This window comes from Sparassis crispa (assembly GCF_003851025.1).
Source record: "Sparassis crispa DNA, contig_000006F, whole genome shotgun sequence".
Classification (NCBI taxonomy): domain Eukaryota; kingdom Fungi; phylum Basidiomycota; class Agaricomycetes; order Polyporales; family Sparassidaceae; genus Sparassis; species Sparassis crispa.
In genome coordinates, this window is record NW_020939753.1 from 33,798 (window position 1) to 55,639 (window position 21,842).

The window sequence follows — 21,842 nt, forward strand, 5'->3', positions numbered from 1 at the left end:
GACCCGTGAACCTCGGTGCATCAAGCAGTGCGCACAGAAGCAGCGACGCAGATCGCGGGCGCATTACATCACGGCCACGCACCCCCCGCGACGGTGCAGCGGTTGTGCGGGTCCCAGCTGTTCGGGTCATCCTCCCGAGGTACGCATCCTCTGTTACCATTTGACGCAACTGCCCAGCGCAAAAGCGCGAACGGAGACTGGACGGGCGAATCATCGGAGCAACATCGCGAGCGAGGCACAGAGGCTAGCCTGGTCCGTTCCGCCTCTCCTGGTACCTTCTCGCGCGCGAACAGCCAGACTCTATTAGTGGGATTAATGGGAGGCTTCGCCCCCTCAGGCCTGGCGTGTACGGTCCATACCAGGCTCGTCTGCCACTGTCCCGTGCTCGCACTCGTACAGCACTATCACGGCATCGACGGTGTCACTGGCACAGCAGGTGAGTATAGCGGTCAGGCTGGGTCGTCAGCATGTACAACCTTAAGTTATAGTGCTCGCGGAACAAGTCCTGCAAGAACGCGAATGCGGAGGGCAGGTTCGGCATACGCCTGCCGCCCGCATCACCAGACGTCATTCCAGAGCGGGGCGCTTGGCAACTCGGAATCCTGGGTGACGGGTGACGACAATATTTGCTGTAAAACGACGTGGGCTGGGCGATCCAAGCATGCATAGGATGACAAGGAGAACGCACCGGCCTGAGCATCAGCGTCCACCAGCCAGGGGCTCCAGCACGACAGACGTACGCAGGGAAGATAGCGACAGACAGCGTGTGCGCACCGTGCGCACCTGGTGCCATCTGCATCAAGGTCCCTGGCGCGGACAGGGGGTGGGGGTTGCCTGACTGGTGTTTCGTTCCTCCGGAGATGCTGTGTGGCCGAGTGGTCGCGGTGCTACTATGTATATCGATGCTGGAAGGAGCGGGATTCGAAGCTCCGCGATTCAATGGTTCTGCTCCGCGAGTAAGTACGTGCTAGGCTTCCAGCTGTCCAGGACGAGGGGAAAGACACAGTGACATCCCCGCAGCCTTCGTTCTATCTGCCGGAGGTGTCGCACGTCATCCTCTCAATGGACCGCGAGCTCTTGATTAGCGAGTGAGGAATTGTAGCGACCGCTTGTCGCCATCCACTATGGGGCATCCGACGCTTGCCGAGTGTCTACTGGGTGAGAAATTTGTCTTCCACGAGCCTGAATGGCGGGCAGTACGTAGCCTGCTGTAACGGTGAGAACTAATGCCGGTAAGAGGATGCCGACTGATCTCCGAGCAGGGGAACAGCCCTGTCCAGCAGCAGTACTGCTGTCCTGGAAACTTCTACAGACACAACAGCATCGTGTCAGCCCGAATGAGTGTGTCGCTGGGAAGTATGTGTCAGGCCTATCATACCAGACACCGTTTGTCCGACCTTGTACCCCGCGTCCCCGGGCTCTGACAGACCAGGATACCAATAGGCGAAGGCCCAGCGCGCGCGAACCTTAGCTCGAAATTCTGGCAAACCTCTCCGCCGAAAGCTTGTGCAGCAGGACCAGGGAAGAGCGTGCGGACATGTTTCGAAGACGCGCCATTTCACGACACCCGCCAAACCGTTTTCGGTGCAGTGCTGTACGAAGCACTCGCACAAGGAGTATGATCGATAATCGCAGACCACTAATATGCAAGATTCTGGCACACACAGTACGCTAGAACACGCCTCATCGACCGGGGGGGGGCGGTAACAGCAAACGGCAGGATGCAACCCACGCAGACGCCTTGAGATTTCGTGGGCGGTGGATGGGCGCAGCAGACCAGGAAGAGCACACGGACATGTTTCGATGTCTACACGTACTTGCGCGGCGCATCAAGACGTATATCTAGAGAGAAATCAATCACGAGGGGAAGTTTCACCACCGAAAGGAACAACGCTTACCGCAGTGTACACCGCAGTACTAGTGATGAGATCCTGCACCTGCGGCAGTTGGCGGCATCAAGTAACCGTAGCGCTGAGCGGGGCGGATATTTGCTCGCCGCACGTAGCCGTAGTACGTACGGCCTGACGCCAGCAAGAGGATGCCGACTGATCTCCGAGCAGGGGAACAACCCTGTCCAGCAGTATCAGTGTCCTGGAAACTTTAACAGACACAACAGCATCTTGTCAGCTCGAATGAGTGTGTCGCTGGGAGGTATGTGTCAGACCTATCAAACAAGACATACCACTTGTCTGGCCCTGTACCCCGCATTACCTGGGCTCTGAGAGACCGACATACTGAGGAGCGCAGAACCTGAACCAGGAATTCTGCAAACCTCTCTGTCGAAAGCTTGTGCAGCAGAGCAGGGAAGTGGGCCCGGACGTATTTCAAAGTCGCGCCGACGCCCGCCAACCCGTTTGCGGCGGCGCCATGCTGAACGAAAGCACTTGCACAAGCACTGTGTTCGATGATCGCAGCGCACTACGCAAGTTTCTCGCACATACAGCGCGCGCCTACCGACGCGGCCGCCGGAATAGCAGACCCCGCACAAACGCGGGGAGCGCGGTGGATGGCCGCGCGGGGGCAGTGGGCGCTAATCCGAGGACAGACGGCATTTCGAACAGGGACGCCACAGGAGCGCACGGTATGGGTGAGAACGTGGCACGTCGCATCGAGCATGTCGGGCCCAAGTGCCAGCGCTCCTTATATACCGCAGAAGATGCCGCTGACGTTGGCGTTTGACGTTGATATCCGGGATGGGAGGATCACGAACCTGCGATGCCCCCTATGAGGACGAGGGCATACCATATCATATCAGATACACGTCCGACGAAACAAACGGCAGAAGATGATCAAACGCACCACGGCGGCCTTGTACAAGAAGCTCCATGGAGCTTCGTAGGCGCGGTTGAATAAACTTCTGCGCTCATGTAATTCCGAGAGGATGTGTAACGAGCGTCACCCCGCACTGAAGCACGGTAAATGAATGCGGGCATCGACTCCGCACGGCGCCGCGCAGGCCTTATTGCGGGGGAGGAGGCGCCGTCTCCACAGCGCGTGCCGCAGGCGCACGCCATAACTGGAGTGGGACTTCCTGGACGCGGGTACCGCATCCACGCCACACTCAGCCAGAGCTCCTCCTAGCCAGATCTTAGGCATGCGCGCTGCCGCGCTGCATTAATAGATACCAGGCCGCGGCACCCTGCGCCTCCCCTGCCGCCTCGTGTGCTCGTCCAAGTAAATTATAAATGGGTGTCGTCGCGCCATGGGGTGGCGAGGCGTCTCTGGCAGGGGAGGTGTGGGGTAGCTGCAGGGCTTCAGGAAATCAGACGGGTTCGCGGTCAATCAGGCTTACGAGGACGTGCGGTAGGGGGTGGATCGAGATGCGAGTGCGAGTATCGAGATAATCTTTGGGCTTCTGTGCCACCCTGCGATGTGTGCAGTACAGCGCTGGAGCACGCACATGCGTGGGTGGGTCACAGGGACACGCAGTGCAAAAAGTGGGCCGTAGAGGGCAAGCTCAGACGTGGCGTTGTTACGGTAGTGTTACGGCACCCCGGTGCCACCTTGGTCATCGAATGCACTGGGGCATGAGATTTGAGACTAGGAACCGGTCGCACCCAACCAGACAGCATTAGAGAGAATATCGTGAGTCACGGTCAGGACGCGCGCCGCCACACACGCCTCCCCGCAGAGTGAGCGCGCTCGTGTTACGATCGAGCACATGGCCGTGGGCTCGAGACAAGCAGCAGAAGGCACCGGCCTGAGAACGCCACGCGCGAGCGACGTCGAAGTCGAAGCGACACACAGAACGACCTGGACTCGATTCGAATTGATCTCTCAGAGTGACAGCTCCGGTGCCTCGCCAAGTGGAGCTCCACCGCACAACTAGTGTTCTGGACGAACGGATAATTCTATTGAGAAACCCCCAGAAACCCGGAAACCCCAGAAACCCCCTTAAGTTGCTCAGCAACCTGGTTTCTGTGCAAGGGAGACCGTTGACAGCCGGCCGGTTTTGATGGGGAGCCGCGCTTGCAGTCTCTTTCTGAAAGTGAGTAAAGTGCGGCCTCCCCGTAGCAGAGGCCTCGCTGCGAAATTGTAAGTTGATTCGGGGCTTACCGATCACACAGGAGCTCGGTACACTCTATGTACGTGAACAGGACGCGTTGGGCGGGACTGACAAGGCTTACGGCGGGTGCCAATTTTCCCTCTCCCTCTCCCATTCTTGCGAAAATTTACTTTAAGAATATGGAGAGTGCATGCAGGCAAGGTCTCTCGATCTCTCGTCAACTGCCATGAGAAGCTGAGGAGTGAGTCTGCCCTGCCTTCCCGCACAAACGATGATGCCAACATGGCCGCCCCAGGAGGGCGTCCGGCCGGAGTCCGAAACTTCCTCCGGAGAGGGAAACCCCACAAGTTTCCAAATTGAGGGGTTTCTCCGAGCAGCCTCAGAAACCCGGGGTTTCTTGGGGTTTCCGGGTTTCTGAGGGTTTCCCAATAGAATTATCCTGGACGAACGTCGTGTCAAGCTGCAGGGCGTGCCGGTCAGGCAGCGAGTGTTCTGGCTCAGAAACGTACGGCATGCGCGACGCTGAGTTAAAACAAAGCTCGATCTGCGTAACGTTATGCTTGCACGGGATCGATGACGATGTGGCAGAAGACAATCCGCGGTAAATTACCGCGATTCGAAGAGAGCGGCCGATGGCACAGGGAGAGCGGTAAGCGGCAGCGAAGGATCTATCGCATCGGGCGAGTCAGATGGGGGCACTCACCAGGTCGACGCACGTCGTGCAGCACATTCATCCACTTTCGTTCAGCCACTGTCAATGGCTGGGTGACGTCACCGTGCCTCGACCGGGCCCGTCAGCTACCGCTCTCAGGAAAGCTTGGCGGACAAAGAACGCAGAAGCTCCCTTGAGATCGCACACAATTAATCCTAGCTACCCCACTGGTCATCTCGTCACATGCGCCTCTCAATTATTGTTGGCTCAGCCGCCCAACGCTGACTAGGACTCCTGCAGAGCCCAGAGCCCGCACGCGCTCTGTGGCTGCGATACTAATTGTAGAGAAGGCATGGAGAGACACCCGGATCGCCTTCTGCATACAATACCACGATCTAGGGGCCCAACAGCTGCAGACGCCCTCCATCGGCGGGTGGAAACACGGAGACGGACGGAGCATCGCAAGTCTCGCAGCCACCGTATATATGTAGGCAGGCTCGACGTACCACCAGAATGCCGCTGCCATAAGATCGCCGGACGAATGACCTGTCAACTGACCGCGCGCCCTTCCACTTCGAGCCACGATGGGGAGGCCGCACACGAGTAGGGCTCTCCCCATTCCGCATCCTCCATAAGTTGGCATTAATCGCACGAAACCGGCCTGAACGAGCATAGCGGCGAGCGTACGGGGCACCACGAGGAGCGATCGCGTGGACGAACTCCAGTTACGATATACAATATACAATATACAGTGACGACGCGCGGAGGAAGATGACCAAAAAAACATGTTGAACAAACTCCCCATCCAATACGAGCAAGCCCGGCTCGCCCGAGCACCCCGCCACTAGCTAGCGTGCACATGTCCGCGGGCGAACGGCGGCCCATCGACCCTGAGCGTTCATACGTACAGCTAACACCAGCGATCCCGCGCCCCGCCTGGAGCCCCCACCGCCCGCCGCGAGGGCTGTGTGCGCAGCGCCGCCCGCCCGCCGCGTCCCCGGCCCAGCCCCGCCCAGCGCGGAAATCCCTCCTCGGACTCGGGCGCCGCGGCCCGGCGTCCGTCCGCGATCGGCGTTCGTGACGCGCCCCCCTTCGCGCGGGCAGGGTCGGGAGGCAGCTGCGCGTACGGCGGAGGAGGGGAGACCTCCATGTACCTCACACCTAGGCACCGCCTAGTACACTCAACGTCACTGCATTCAATTCGCACTCACCTGAGCCTCGAACTAGTCGCTATATTCAACGATAGAATCCATAGACTCAATCCCACACGCAGCGAATATACATTCTCAACGCAATTAATGTCATGCAATGCAACGTCTCGAGAGAGCTATTATTACAACCGCCATCGATCAGACAGACGCTACGAATCATAGTCAGGTACGGGAAACGAGCTAATGTCACAAGGATTCTTCAACGTCAACCCAATGTCTGAGATCTGAAGAGAGAGAAAGAAACGGAAGGGAGAAAAAAGGAGAGGACAGATCGGAAAGTAGCGTAAAGCCGAACTAGAAGTCCACGGGTAAGGTATGCAGCGACGCGACAGGGAGGTATGTGTACATGCGAACGATAATCGATAACTGGGGATAGCATTGGCAAGGCGATGCGGGACCGACCACTCACGACACCAGACACCGAAGAAAAACGGAGACGGAACGGGAGCGAGCGAGAACGGGACGGACGGGCGGGCGGGCGCTGTTGTACATATTTACAGGGTGGTGGTACACGAGAGGCGGAGGGCGGCAGGCGGGAGTACGATATGCACATTTTAGACGCGGGCGGCGGGCGGGGCGTGCGGCGTAGAGTAACGATGTGGGAGAGACCGGTCCGACGGATACAGACGCGAGACGACGTGGCGTGCGTGCGCGACAATGCGAGGTGATGCGAGAGCGGATGCGTGATGTGTGGGACGAGGAGACGAGGACGTGTATGGACGAGGAGGTGAATAAGTGTATTGCGCGTCGTGATGGCGTGAGGATATGGCGTCGGGTGGTATCATAAACAGGGTATGCGTGCCGCGTGCGCGGCGAAGGAGACAAGAGCGAGCGAACGAGTAAGCGTGTCGTGCGAGGCGATGAGTGCATGGGAGACCGAAATGGACACGGAGACGAATAGCCTAAGCAGGTACGTCCTTGCCGGGGAAGAGGAACAGCCTCTTCAAGGGCTGAATCACCTCGACCTCGACCTCGACCTCGCGTTCGACGCCGTCGACCACTCGCTTCTCGATGCGCTTCTCCATCTTCGGCAGCTGGAGGATAGGGTACGTCAAGGTATCCGCATTATAGCTCCACGACCGCACTGCACAACACAATCAGCTCGCGCACACGTCAACAAAACGGAAACGACTCACTCGGCGGCTGGCGCTTCCGCACCGGCGATGGCGACGCCCGCGCGCGGCGAGCAGTCTCCTCCTCGTCGTCCACGGCGCTCTGGCTGTCCGCAGTGTCGAAGCTCGCGTCGCTATTCTGCCGGCTGAGCGGGCTGCGCTTCATCGTGCGCGCCGCGACACCTGGGTACCCGTAGCTGCCGTAGCTGCTGGGCGCCTCGCTGCTGCTAGACACGGTCAGGTTCGACGCCGTGCGCGACATCTTCACGTTCGGGACGAGAAGGCGGCCTTCGGCGCCGGGCATGACGAGGGGGAACTCGCGCCGGCGCACCGACGACGACGAGGCGGGGAGTGACCGCACAGAGCCGTTGGGGCTCGCAGAGGCGTGCGCCATGGTGCCGCGCGAGTCGGTGCGGCGGACAAAGTTCATCGGGTACTTCGCATACAGCTCCTCCGCCGTGGACTGCGTGCGCGGTGGCGGGGGCGCCGGGAGCGACGCCGAGGACGGCTTCTTCACGTAGTCGTCGGGCGACCCCGACATCGTCGAGAACACGCCGCGCGAGCGGTGGGAGCTCGCGACGAAGGACTTGTACGCCTTCGGGCCGTCCTCGTCCTCGATGCGCACCGGCGTGTCGGAGGGCGCGGCGAAGCTGTACACGCTCGCGCGCCACGCGTTCGAGCCGTCGGTCCAGCCGGGAATGGGCTTGCGCGGCGGCGGGACGCTCCAGGACGGCAGGTTCTGCTTGGGCTGGCAGAGCGCGGCCTTGATGCGGCGCGCGGCCATCATGACGCCGGACTGGTAGTCGTTCGAGGAGACGGAGGCCTCCGAAGAGGTGCTCTCCGCGCGCAAGAGTGGTGGAGGCGGCGGCAACGGCGGGAGGTCGTAGACGGCTTGCAGTCTTGCGTAATTCTCGGGAACGGGGTATGCGGGTGGCGAAGGGTTGTTGTCGACGGACTCTGGGGGAGAGCACGCGATCGACGAGCGAGAGTCGAGCGAGCCGCCGCTGGCGGAGTCGCTCTCGTCTGGCAGAGAGAATTCAGAGTAGGAGTTATGGGGAACCGGGGGAAGGGTCGGCGAGAGACATCGGTCTGGGTGATAGTCGATGTCGAGTGCGCCATGGTTAGACTGGAGGTCGGCGAGGCGACACTCGTCGGAGCAGTAGAGAGGAATGGGGGACTGGTCGATAATTGTGCGGTGACGGACGGGGCCAGTGCGCGTAGGGGCTGGTGCTGGTGCTGGTGGAGCAGCTGCGGTAGGAGAGGGGGGCTTCTTTGCGGCGTCCCTGTCGGAGCGTCTGATAGTGCCGTTGGGCTTGACACGACCTGTGCCGTGTACGAGGCCGCCGCCCTTGGCGCGAATGGTGCCGGTCTTGTTGCGAGTGAGGCGAACGTTGGTGTCCGCGTCCTGCATTTTAGGCTCTGGGGAGTGTGTGAGAAACGCGGGGAAAGATGCGCAGAAAGGGGACGAACCTGATGTGGGCGAGCTGGGTAGCGGTGGTGGTTGTGGCGGTTGGATTGGGACGTGGATGCGCTTGGGGACGATCTGCCTTGAGCAGACGGGGCACCATGTTGTGTCGAAGTCGAGATCCATGAGAGGGAGAGGCCTGATGCCGGAACCCTGAGGGTGGGAGGGCGGAAGAGGCGTTGGAAAACAAAGGCGGAAGCGCTGGGGGGAGATGGAGAGGGAGCGTTGTCTATATAACGGGCCCGCGGATAGCGGGCAAGGGCGTGACCATATCCGGGATGTTTTCGACAGGCAGACCGCTTTTCCGCACCGGGACGGCCTTGTTCCCACGCACCGTGTTTTCCAGACGTCATGCGCGTGCTCCATTCCCAGCCCGTCCCCATTGGCCGCCTAGTCCCCGGCCCCCCTTCGCCACTTCCCGGCCCAATCACCGCGCGCCCAGACCGCCGTTGCCACACAACCCTCTTTTTTTTTATTCCATTTTCTGCATCGGGCAACTCGAGTCCAACCAATTCCATGACGCCTGCTGCGCTCCAATCAAATGCTACCCCCTCCCCCGGCTCGTCCGCCCCCTCCGCCGTGTGCACTGGTCCTCCCAACTTCCACTCTCCTCCCTGTCATTTCCACCTCATTAATTTCCAGTCTCCCATCGTGCTCAGAGCCTGGTCATCTGCCCCGACAGGCCTCCCGCCCTCCCGCTTCCCTGCGGGCTCATATCGGATAATCCATCTATTCAGCCCCGGATTTTCTCCCCCGCCGCCTGCCAAACAGGCGCTGCGCGCGCTCGGCAGCTTCCATGGGCGTGTGCCTATCGACAATCTGCGCAATCTGTGGCCCGATTGGATCAGTATCTGTTTCCCCGCCCGCCACGGTCCTGCCCGACTTCCCGCCCCGGACTGATTGCCTTTGCCGCCCGCTTCCTCGTCTTCCCGGGCTCTGTCTGCTCTGCCCCTGCTGCGCCCCGCTGTCCACCTGCACTCCGTCGTCGCCCACAGCACCGCCTGCACGCTCCCACAGCGTTGGTCGCTCGGCGTCGTTATCGCCCCATCTCACGTCTCTCCTTTGGCGCCACCGCTGCTTAATCGCCATCTCCATCCATCGTCCATCATCGGGTCCATCTATCGAGACCACACCCATATGGTTCCGACCACCGTTCCTCGCTCGCGCTGCACTCGCCTCCGTCCTCTCATCTCCGTCCTTCATCCCTCCATCATTATCCTGACTGTCTGCCATCCGGGCTCGGATCCTACCCCGGATCCGAGCCCCTCCATGATCCACTTATCGCTCGTCGCCCCGCTTTACTTACCTCTTCATTTCTCCGTCATTATTTGATGTGTACACCGTACGTACCCCACCCGCATGTCGTGCATCACTTATGTCCGCGTACATACTGTGCCATACCACATCTTACCTTATACCTTATGCTTCGCCCGTTGCCCTCTGCCCGAGCCTCCATCATGGCGCCGCCGCGTTATCAGGCGTGTGCGCTGCAGACACGCGTCTGCCACGCTACGATATTGCATATGCGGATCCCATGGCGTCTCCAGCTGAATCCGTCGCCCTCAGCAGCCCAAGCTCGCTATACTCGTCGCCGCGCAGCCGGTCGCCACCCGGGCGCGCTAATTCCGGCCACCCGTCCGTGCATCGCACACCGCGCGTTCCTATCTGCGACCGGGCTGGATATTGCATGGGACGCCGGCGCACCCCCCCAATTTGAATCTGATGCGCATCGCCATCTGATTATTTTCCCGTCGCGTGCGGGCGAGAGTGAGACGCGGTCACACAACACACTAACGGGTTCACACCCTCGCACGAAGTATTGCTGCGAAAACACTATTATTTTTTTTTGCGTTTTCCCCACCAAACCGCGCCTGATTCCTAACTTCTTCCACCGCGGATTCATCTTGAAGCCCACGTCGATGCGAAGGTGTCCCGAGACCAGCCATGGGCATTGGATCGCGCGCCGTTCAGCCGGATCGTCGCAAGCACGCTCTTGAGACCGGCGTGTCCTTGTCCTGCTCTTGTCCGAGAGACGGATTGGCAAGCAAATTAGAAAATCACAGCGCGATCGCGCTCTCAAAGTGTGTCCGCGGAAGGACAAACCGCGCAAATTTGCTAGGTCGAGTGACCGCGCCGCAAAAGCTTCCGCCGCGCGCCGCCCGATCCGGCCACCCGCCCCTCGCAGCGCAAAAGGGGATCTCCAACAACTTGAGGGTCTAACAAGGCGGCCAAAACAAGGCGCGTGCCCTCCACCACCTAATGTGCGCGCCGAGATGACCGAGCAGCACGTAGGTCCTCGCCGCCGCGGATTCTGAATCTCGCCCCAATCTCGTCGGGTGCTCCTCCTTTGAACCTGCGAGGCGCGCCTGCGCCGGACCGCGTCGCCCGCGGGGGTCCGTCGGGGTGCGACCGTCGCATCGCGCGCGGAGACCGAGGAATCCGCGTTCTTTCTGCAGTGACTTACTACAGCGTACCTGCAAAATAAGCTCGCTGCAGCCAGTCGGGTCGCGCGTCGCGCTGTGTCGCTTGTGAGTAGTCGCGACGCAGTGGATGATGACCGACGCGATCGCACTGCGGTGGCGGAGACCGGACGTATTTGAGGTCGGCCAGGGTGCTCAGCGCTCAGGGTTCAGCGCTGGGCTCGAGGGTGTCTTCTGACAGAGGGCAAGAGGAACTTTTTTCTTTCGAGGACTTCGTACGTGCTACGAGTAAACGCCTCCTTGGGCGAGCGCGCCCCCGACCTCGCTGCCATCTCGCAGTGCTTCGTCCGCGGTCGGCATCCTGAGTGCTTAGAGCAATTGCGCGCCGACAAGTGGATATCCAAAATTGCAATCTCCCAGGCGCCAGATCTGTAGCATCCGGCTGGTGGTTTGTACATAAAGATTGCGAGCCAGAGGGTAAAAGGCTAAACGATTCGGGAGCGCGTCGTGTCTGATCACGCTGGTCTCGAGCGGGCGGTGGGGCGTCGCCGAGCGCGAGGGTGTTTTCGTGCGCTGGTGCGTCGAAAGAACGCCGTAGCGTCTCTGCCAGCCAGCTGCGTGGCGGAGGAAGTGCAGAAGACGAGCAGAAGTCGTGCTTATCTCTGCGTTCGCGTTCGACCTTGGAAGACACGGTCGCAGGAAGCTGGCTATGGTGTGAAGTTCTGGGCGATTTGGGCAGCGCGCGTCACCATCCTTTGGGATAGGCTCGGTAGATGCTGCTCTTCGCGAAGAGAGGCGAACTGTGTCTCCAAGGCAAGTCTAACGCCGCATTTGTCGATATACCGCCACGTTCGCTGTGCGCACGGTCCTGCGCATCAGTGCGGCGATTCCGCATATTCGTACGTCCATTTTGTCAAACCAAGTTTCGGTTCTGATTGTCCCAGTGAGGTCACAGCCCGGGTAAGAAGTTGGCTTGCATTCGTACGTACGCGAACATGTCTGAGACTCGCTTAACCTACCGGTTTTTAAGATTACCTCTGCTCAGCCATCCCCAGCCAACCACCAAATAGCGTCACCGCAGATCGCGTACCGAAGCGCGCAAATATAGCCCGGAGATTTGTCAAACCTTGTCAGGCCACGGAACGGAAGTGGTCTGTGCGTACGGTGTGTACGCGCATCATTTGTCAAAGAGTCTATCAGTTGACCGAAGCCCTATTCTATGCCCGGGTGCTTGCGCGGCGTCGACGTCGGTGCCTCTAAATCTCTGCCCCCTTACTGGTGCTCAGTGCGGAGTCCGGTGCGACGCCCCTGCTGCGTGGCCAGTCACCCAGATCCCGGTGAGAGCATCACCGGGTGCACCCAATGCTCGTCTGTACGGTGCAGATCGTCGAAAGCGAGCAAGGACACAGTAACGCGCGGCCAGGCCCCGGGTAGGCCTGGTGTGCGGCCCGTTGTGCCCTCTCTGCACCAAGCACGGTGTTGACGCGGGGGCGTGCTCCTGAATTCGAATGGATTCATCCAACGAGGGTACCGATAGCAGACCGTGACGATATGACGCGCGAGGGAGGTAAGCAGTTAGTTGCTCATGCCCATGCCTTCCGGATACTGCTATCTAATCTCTAGTCCGAGGCCTGCTTCGGAAGGCACGTCGGCGTGCTTCATCGCATTCAATACATGTATGTGACACACATGTACTCCTGTGAACATGCTGGCTATGACACTGATCATCCAAACGCGTCGCGACTCATCATGCAGACCCCCTTGGCACGCAATCTCCCTCGTCTGCAATCTCGACTTGTGTGCCACAAGCGCGCCGTGCGAGTCGGGACGAAAGTGTTGATCGGCGTCCGCCGTCCCTCCGTCCGACGCCACGATCACGCACAGCGGATGTGGATCGTGATCGCGGCCGCGAACGCAATCACCCCGTCTTCCTCTTCTTGTCGCGGCTGCTACAGCAAAGGGAGAACGGGGTGATTGAGTTGGCTGTTCTCTCGATGGAGCATACACTTGCTACGCCCGGACAAGGCGTGATCCCGCATCAGCAGCGCTCACACTGCTACTCGTTACACTCCTGGAGTCATCACTCACTGCCCATGGGGAACCAATTACATGCATCGCATCATCAATCACAATTGGTCGCAGCACAGTGCGGGGCACGCATCTGAGAGTGTCGTGTTTATTGGTAGACACGACTATCGCAAGCAGGCCTTTCCCCCCACGTCGCAGCCAATAGCCTCCCGAGTCTCGACCCTGCTATCCCACTCGCAATTGGCCCTGCAGCTCTTCGCATCATCAGTTGCAATTGGTCGTAGTGCAATGCGGGGCACGCCTCTGAGAGTGCGCCTAACCTCTGGCAGATTCAACTGCCGCAAGCAGGCCTTTCCCCCCACGTCACAGCCAATAGCCTCCCGAGTCTCGATCACGCTATCCCACTCGCCATTGGCCCCGCAGCGTCGAGCGAGGCAACAAGTACGCATCTCAGCCAATGACGGGCGTTCAATTTCGTCGTTCGCACATTCAAAACAAGCCCGGGGGCCACGAGTCCGAGCCTACGTACGATGCGGCAGGATCGCGTTCGCAGGCACATTGCCCCCCCTGGGATCCCGCCCATGTTCGCTGGACAGTACACGAAGCCAGGGCACTCACGCTGCTCGCTCCGGTGAACCTTGATGCAAAATGGTTGCTACACACGCCACGAAGCCGACACGCACGTGAGAGTGCAGACTGCTAGATCTGAGCGTGAAAGCCTCCGACGTGATCAAGCTAGGGACATGCATCACTGGTGGGTGGCTGTCTGATCGGTATGACGGGTGTGATGCTGACTGGTCGGTGTCGGCCACGGACTGCAAGAGCAGACAAATCCCCGACCGTGGTGAGATGCATCCTGAATTTGTCCTCGGAGAAGGTGCGCTGATTCTATGGTCATCCTGATTTTTCTGCGCTACTACTCATTCAACGTCAATATTACGAGATTCGCAGCTGGCTGCCTTCTCGAAGCCTCCTCGTACGCTATAGTTCACCGTGCTTGGCGCCCTGCTGTTATGCATCAATGTCTTATGCCTCCGATCCACGAAGCATCGTCTACACCGCTCGCTGACGAATACACTACTCTTGTGCAAATGCCTCCGCGCGTGAACCCGCTCGTGCTCTTCTCACCCATCGCCTGTTTGGCTCGGATATCTCCTGAGCGTTTACAAAACTCCTCCGAGGACCTGCGCGCGATAATTGATACCTCTCACTGCTGAGGCGCGCGTGATGCGAAGTCGCACCGTTGGCTTCGCAAGCGGCCCGCCGTACGTGGGCTGATAGTGCTTGCATGCTCTCTTCTGCACTCGTCTGCGTGCATAGAGGCGCCGGCGTATCCTCGGCCAGCACGTCGGGAGGGGGCCGTGTATGACTGGTCAAGTCCTGACAGACGAGTCCAAGTCAGCTCGGACACGATGGTGTGTCTTTCATCTATCTATCCACCTCCTTGATTGATCCACTTCGACTTCGCCCTCCGCGGCACCTCGATGGTGCGCGAATGCAGCCAAGACGGCGCAGGGCACCGATGCTGAGCATGCCCTTTCGAGCTCTGGGTATCTCCGGATGCTGTGCCTGTGATTTGGCGGCCCGCGCACCCTCTGGCGCTCCGTCAGTCTACCATCTGTGTTGTACTGAACGCTATCGCATTGCCCCCTTGTGCTGATTCGAACATCGGTCTGGCAAGCTCTATCTGTCGTATCTCGTCCTGAATGCCTAGTTCCTCAGTTCCTCAGACATCCAGACACGTCTTTGGTGGACCCTTGACAGTAATTTCGACGATTTCTGTCTCAAGCCGAGCGCGGACGCAGTAGGTGCCCTTTGTTCCGCAGATATTCATAGGTTGGTCTGACTCGGGCTAGGACTGGAGCTCGGAGAGATGCGAAGTGCACTGACTGATGCACACGTGAAATCTACAGACGCTCTCGGTCATCGCAGTAGCAGCGCGGGGGACGCGCTGGGTGAGGCACCGCGTGCATGTTTCATCCCCGCGCTGTTGATCATCTGGCACCTGCAGTTGCAGGCTATCGATCCGGACTGCAGGAAGACGCAGTCCTCCGCGTGGCGCATGCCTCTTTCCGCACATCCTTATGCATTAAGCAGTGTGCGATGAAGAGGGTCCGAGTCCGTAGGTTTAGAGGCGACAGAAGGTTGACCGCAATGTCCGTTCCGGAGCGCGCGAAGAAGGCGAGGAGTGCAGGAACCCATAATGCATATGGCGGCCATTGTTAATTGCATCTGGCTGTCCGATCAACATCCGGAGGGAAGCTAGAGGGACGCTGCGGACGAAGATATCCGTGAGTCCCGTTTTGTTGCGTCCAGGAACGCGCGTCAACTACTATCGATATCCATCTTGCCTTCGCCGCCGCCAGTGTCCAACTAACGGTGGTCAGTTTCCTAAGGTGGCGCGTTGTCGTCGACATGCTCCGGCTTATCTTCTGCGTGGTTTCAACCGCCAACCTGGACCAAGGTGCCGACAAAGCAAGGCCTGCACCGTGCTATGATGAAGTGGGTCCGGACATGTGTATGTTGCCACTGCAAACGGCACGTTCGTTGAGCTCGCCGCTCCATATCCTCCCGGACCGCGAGTACACCTCAGCTGGTGATCCGTCCGTATGCGCGCTGTGGAAACCATCACAACCAGGACACACAGTACTGTAAGCACTTGGGCATGCATGATCGCCGTGGTCCCAGTGGCATGTGTTTTTCCATGGCAGATATCCGCGGCACTCTCCGACTCCGAATCTTATCTTATCCACCTCGGAACCAATTTTCATTCCGTACTTCGCGGTTTATCCTCTTCATCCTCACCAGCATCGTGGATATGGTCAAGGACGGCCCCCATGTTGTTTTGAAATCGGAACATGACTCAAAAGGTTGATATTGAAGTTAGCCAAATGGTGCGTGCTATCGTAGCTCTGGATTCACGAGATTTGTCACCGCTAATGTAATCGTGCGCTATAGTCTTATTTCATCCTATCGTTCCCATAGCTGATGGGCGGTCCATGGGACGAAGATTTTAGCAATGTGGGTTCGGTAACAGGTACAAGGTGAGCACAAGGGTATATTTCTATAATTCTCTCCATCCCTTGGCGGCACGATTACTCGCCGGCAGAAATCACACAGTACCATACTTACGTATCATTATCATCTTGCAGTGTGCTCAACGAGCCAACGTGTCTTTTGTTCCGAGTAAGGAATACGCATGTGGGTCGACTCATGGCTCTGGTCTTAGTCGACAATCCCCTGGCGCGTTAGCGGCAACTCCTCGGTTTTGTCCGCCGTCGGAGCCTCCGCAATATTGGGGGTGCCTGGTGCGTTTTGTGCTATCTCACCAATTGCATGTTCGAGTGCCACGCATGATATTCTTCCTCGAGTCTTGATCGTCCTGCAGATTCAGTGGGATCTCCTGCTCTCAAGCAAATACTACGAAGATTTTTCATAGTGCAAGCTATCTTCACGCTGCCTTAAACACCATGCCTAAAGAACCCGCGTTGTTGATCATCACCACGCTAGACTGCTCGCGTCATGGTCACTCGTTTACTTGCCACTCTTGACCATGCCTGCAAGTTCGCCAGTGCTCTTCAGCGTCTGCCCGTATTAGGGTCTCCTCTTGTCCCTTACGATGCACTGGTGCGGTTCGGTGTCTTGTTTTCCAAACTCAATTGTCAGCCTGCTGTTGCTGTTGGTTACAAGATACGCCAGCAGAATTGACAAATTTGGACGACAACATCTTGACATAATCTATCAAGCCCTCGCGCACTCTCAAAGGACTCTCGAATTGATCCCTATCGTGTAATCAAGAACCTCGACACTCTCGGCAGCCACTGACATGATCATGCGGCCACGATATTTACATACCGAGTTGGATCGAGCTCGGTGGATGATCAATGATCCTGCGTATGCTATCCTCCACCTTTGTCCTCCTTGTTCGCGATTTTGTGCCCGCTCTTATGTCAGAACGAAACGAAACGAATCTATGCTAGTACAGTAAGTCACGACGTTGATACAACAGCTGCACCCTATTCGGTTTGGTAATTATTTGCGTTGATACCTGTCTCCATGTGCTAGTGGTCATCTGCCATCTTGTCATCTTATTAACTACACTTGTTCTTGTCTGCTCTTGTAGAGCTGGGACGTCCGACTCCCTAGCGGCCTCGAAACGAATTGTATTGATCATCGATCGATCGGCTATTGTCCTGCATTTGGACGCTCAGTTGTGGTTCCTGCTCTCGAACACCTCGTATTCTTTCATTTCCGCCCGTGCTAGTCAGTGGACGTTGCAAGCCATCGTCCCCTATCGCAAAAAGAGCACTCTTCTATTGAACACGAGCTCATCCGTGCCATGCTTCTTTCTTTCAGGCTTGCTCTGCTATCGTACTGGAGCGGTCTAGGACTTGGGTGCTCGGAGTTCTTCGTGCATTCCATCAGCATTCTGCATACCCCTGTGGTTCTGCAACGCGATTACAGGTTGAGCCGTGCGCGGTACCATCACAACCTAGATATCGTGACGGCCGGACTATCGTGTCTTCATTGAAGTACGCAGAAATTGGACGTACATTGAAGCAGTTTCGACGCAGCCAGGGAATCGGGATGGAATATATTCAGGCAATTTAGACATCCATACACGTCGTGCGTGCTATCTACTGTACTCTGGAACCGGCGCGAGATCGGATTCCACCATCTTGACATCTCCCCCGCAGACTTCCATATTCAGTCCCGCATCATGCCAACAGCCCGCCATGCGCAAGTTCTTCACGATCGACAGAGTTCGGTGCCAGCGGGGCCCCGCGTCGAGTCAATAAGTCGTGCATCTCCATACATCGTGTTGATGCCCGAAGGCCAGAAACATGCAGCGAATAAGTGATCGTGGATATTGCTAGCTTCCGTCCGTTCTCCGAGATGGGCTTCCTCATTTCCCAACTGGTCTCCCCTTATCCGTTTCCCCGCTGTCTTTCGCTACTCCGCTCTTTCACTTCATATCGGAAGACGCGGACTACTTGGGAATGTTGGGAGATTGCGGGGGAACTGCGATCTACTCAGTGTCAGCAGGCCGTTACTATGCATGTTGGGTGCGCGCGATGTACACCGTGTCGTCTGTTCCGCCGCATCTACACATCATTGTGGTGAGTAAACAGTGACTCGACTGAGAGTCTGACACGTAACGTTGTGTTGCTTACTCCCCGCACTATCCGAACAATTACAGATTGCTTCAATTTTTGAACAGATGTCTCTCTGAGCTGCTTGGACAAGGCAAAATTTGGCTTCTCATGTGCCAGCAGGGACCGACGTCCCTTCGGGTGCTGGTCTGTCAGCAAGGGCATCTTGCGTTGACTAAGTAAAATTTCTTCGTGAGCTGTTGTCCTTGATCTAGTTATTCACAGGGCCGACAATGCGCCGTCCCGCAATGTCTATCTGATGGCCTTGATGTGAGACCACACATCTCCGAGAAGACGCAGACGAAGTGCCGCACGACAAGGCGGTGAGGAGGAAGCGGTGTCTTCCCCTGCGAAGATTGTAACTTGTTAAGGTCAAGCGTAGTGGCGGTGGGCGCCGCTGTCAGTGAACGTTGACTAGCCGTGAGCGCCGATGTGAGCCGAGGATGTCCCTGCTGCTGCAACTACTGCTACTCTTTGCGGCGACTTCTGTGGCCGTACCTCGGTAACTATGGGATCTAAATGGACGACCCTATAGTTGCCGTACTCCATCTGTCAGCCTACCATTGCATTGTCTGGTAGGTGCACCGGCAACGCTCCTTCAATGAGTTTGGGAAGTCGGGCAACCAGTTCGCGCTGCTGATTACATACAGCGGATGCTTTACCTCAAGAGATGTCTTCGTCAGCTACGGCAATATGCGTGTCGGGAACACTACGGAGCGTTCGTGAGTGGTCTTTACTACCGTGCGTGCCCGACTCATCGTGATCTGTAACTCACGTCTCAGACTCGCTGCCCGACTTGAGTTCTGCCATGTGCGGGAATACTGACTTCTGAGTTCTATTGACCGTCTAATTGACTGCCGCCGCCGCACTGTGGTTCTAATGTCTCCGAGTCAGTTGTTCGGTCTTCAATGTTTTCACCGGTTGACTTCGTTCACGTCCTAGGTCGACTTGCATCGTCGAGCTGTTCTTTAAGGGGCCCTTGCCACACGTTGGCCTTCCCGAAAGGCTCGGAGAACCATGCTCATCGACATTTAGAGCCAATTTGTTTGTATGCGACTGAAGTCGAAGGCGTGTTGCTGATTGCTACGGCTACTTCTACCGGCTTCTGGCGACCTTTCAGGCTTTCACTTGAATCCCGCGAGTACTAGCGCACTTGTACAGACCGAACGCCCTCGTTCCGCACCCAACTTCGCGTACCGGCATAGCTTACTGTGCGTTCGCGATCCCGTTCACGTACGTCGGCCGCAGCGTCCACTGTGCTTTGTGTAGGTTTTATTTCCATGCTTGGTTAGTTGCTTCACCTTTACCACACTCACGTCGTTCAATCATCAGACAGATGCAAAACTAACCTTCACAAAACAAGGAAGAGTGAGACAAAAGAGAGGGTGCGGCGTCCCAGGCGCCTTATAATCACCGCAACGCGTTGACGGGATCACTTCCGGTTATCAAACAGGGATCAATGGATTAGCTAAGAGCAGTTTGGTAGGCTGCCAATTGCAATGCTTTTCGAGTTTGCACTTGGAACCATCGAATAATCGACGAATTACTGGGGTGTGTCTGCAAAATCTATTGCCTTCACTTCTTTCTGCGGCTTCTTTACTACGTCTTCTCGCCGTGCAGTCGAAGTTTCTATAAAGTGTGCGCACGGCCACTCTCACCGACCGGTCTTAGTGCGCATGATGCTGTCAAAAGGGTTGATTGTGTTCCGAATGCGCCATTCTGGTAATGCTCTGGTAAGTTGCTGTCCGTAGTGATTGCTTTCCATTATTACAGTTGCTTGACACGTCGAAGTGGCATGAGAATCCAGTCGTGCTGCGCAGAATCTGGTCGCTGTTTGCTTGCCACGCAATCCTTTGTTGTAAGCTTGAGCAGATGTTCCCATTTAGACAGCCTCTATGAGCTCTGCATTATTGGTGAAATCCCCGTCGCTAGCATTCGCGATGAAACATAGGCGAATTTGAGACTGATGAACTAGCGCTTCCCTGTCAATTCGGAGGGGGGCTGAAGACGATATCAATGCACAACGGCTCCTACGACTCGACGCAATACACATTCGCTACTTGAGATACATTCTTCACGAAAATACTTCTTTCATACAATAAACGCAGCACAATGCAATCCGCCTCATATTTTACACCGATTCAGTCGAAGGATAGCGACCATGACGATTTAATAATCGGGATCGCCGGTCTGCATCCAAAAGGTTGAGTAAAATGTGAAAGTCTGCCTAGGCGAAGGAACCGACCTTGCGCTCCTGTCCGCGCTGAGCCATGCCGCGATTGCCAGTGACTTTACCGGCCATTTTCTCCGCTTCGCCTAAGGGAGCAGAGTCAGCAGCAGAAGGGAGCCATACAAACGCGTAACGTACCCTTGATGCGGTCACCCATAGAAGCCTTGGTGCGTCCTGCACCTCCTTGAGTGTAATCGTCGTTGCCGAGGTCACCCTGGCCACCACCAGAGCGACGCCAATCGTCGTCGCCGGCACCAGTCTGAGAGGCGCCGCCTGAAGCACCAAAGGTGCCGGCGGTGGTGCCCTGGTAACCGCTGGAGGAAAGGTCCTCGCTCTGACCAGCGGCACCGCCACGCCAACCCTGGCCGGACTGGGTGTCGGAGCCCTGCTGACCACCGTAGCCTTGCTGACCACCGTAGCCTTGCTGGCCACCGTAGCCTTGCTGGCCACCGTAGCCTTGCTGGCCACCGTAGCCTTGTTGGCCTTGGCCCTGCTGGCCCTTCCAGTCGCGCTGACCGGTCTGACTTTGGAAGTCAGAACTCTGAGTGTTCTGGGGCTGAGACAAGTCGTCAAGACCGGAGTCGTCGAACTGGTTTCCCTGGCCTGCGTCGAATGAGGACCAACGCACTATTGATGAGAGAGGACTCACCTCGACCCTGGGTGCCAGACGGGTTGTTGAAGGGGTCGCTACCGCCCCACGACTGAGTGTTACGTTGCTGAGACATTTAAAAAAAACTTGGGATTTGGCAGGTGGTGGTAGGGGTGGTGAGTTTGTCGTAACCAGAGGAGAGAGGGGTATATATGCCCAGAGCGAGTGCAAGCACATGACGATGATGACATGGTGACGACGAACGAGGCCGTATTTCGATTGGCTGCGTCAGCGGGAATATGGAGGAATGAAATTGACCTGGCTAACGCGCAGCTCCAATGACCAGCGATGACCAGCTGTGGACAAGGCTGGAGCATGGAGCTTTGGAGTCTTAGGAGTGCGAACGTTCAACGACGTGACCTTCCCAATTCGGACCAACACTCGCCGCCACGTGGTCACGGCACTCTACTCATCTGACGTGTTTGCTATTACGAAGATTCTGAGACTGAAAAACCTGTCCTCAAAGTTTATGCGCCGAAAATACCGACTAAACGTTGTATCGGGATATAACTATTGTTCTGCCACTTTTTTTGTGGAAAAAGCCAGACTCTGTACTGCATCATCGCGACCAGAAGTTGTAGGAGTGTGAGTAGGTTTTTGTATAGACCGGAGTATGGACTATTGGAGAAAGGAGAACAGTCAGGTATGTGACTCTCAGCTGATTCATGTTGATGGCGGTCAACCTTCAGTCTATCACGGGCTAAAATTGTTTAGTATCCTGTTGCGTGTCTTAATATCATGCAGCATTGACTTGCTGTCGGATTGGTGCACGTCTGCTGGGGAGTTAGAGTTGAATTTTACAACTCAACTGTGATCCTCAGCACACAGCGTACGTCATCCACACTAGTTCGTAATCCAGCTGAAGCGTCTTGACTTTGTGCTATCTCACATATTCTACCATTTTCTAACCGTTTTC

The 21,842-nt window shown here is 57.2% G+C and overlaps 5 protein-coding genes across 5 annotated transcripts; 1 reads left to right on the forward strand and 4 right to left on the reverse strand.

Annotated features, from left to right (window-relative positions):
* Positions 1-5,568: 5,568 nt before the first annotated feature.
* SCP_0700150 (hypothetical protein) lies at positions 5,569-5,808 on the reverse strand (the record flags this gene model as incomplete). The annotated part of the gene is made up of 1 exon (XM_027759947.1): positions 5,569-5,808. One exon carries the CDS (start codon positions 5,806-5,808, stop codon positions 5,569-5,571), a length of 240 nt encoding a protein of 79 aa, XP_027615748.1.
* A 615-nt stretch (positions 5,809-6,423) lies between these two features.
* On the reverse strand, positions 6,424-6,654 carry SCP_0700160 (hypothetical protein; the record flags this gene model as incomplete). The annotated part of the gene is made up of 1 exon (XM_027759948.1): positions 6,424-6,654. One exon carries the CDS (start codon positions 6,652-6,654, stop codon positions 6,424-6,426), a length of 231 nt encoding a protein of 76 aa, XP_027615749.1.
* A 117-nt stretch (positions 6,655-6,771) lies between these two features.
* Positions 6,772-8,572, reverse strand: SCP_0700170 (hypothetical protein; the record flags this gene model as incomplete). The annotated part of the gene is made up of 3 exons (XM_027759949.1): positions 6,772-6,953; positions 7,006-8,400; positions 8,452-8,572. 3 exons carry the CDS (start codon positions 8,570-8,572, stop codon positions 6,772-6,774), a joined length of 1,698 nt encoding a protein of 565 aa, XP_027615750.1.
* Positions 8,573-8,797: 225 nt separating this feature from the next.
* On the forward strand, positions 8,798-9,346 carry SCP_0700180 (hypothetical protein; the record flags this gene model as incomplete). The annotated part of the gene is made up of 1 exon (XM_027759950.1): positions 8,798-9,346. One exon carries the CDS (start codon positions 8,798-8,800, stop codon positions 9,344-9,346), a length of 549 nt encoding a protein of 182 aa, XP_027615751.1.
* Positions 9,347-20,216: 10,870 nt separating this feature from the next.
* Positions 20,217-21,002, reverse strand: SCP_0700190 (hypothetical protein; the record flags this gene model as incomplete). The annotated part of the gene is made up of 4 exons (XM_027759951.1): positions 20,217-20,237; positions 20,293-20,363; positions 20,416-20,880; positions 20,927-21,002. The coding sequence occupies 4 exons, from the start codon at positions 21,000-21,002 to the stop codon at positions 20,217-20,219; spliced, it is 633 nt and encodes a 210-aa protein (XP_027615752.1).
* Between the last annotated feature and the right edge of the window lie 840 nt (positions 21,003-21,842).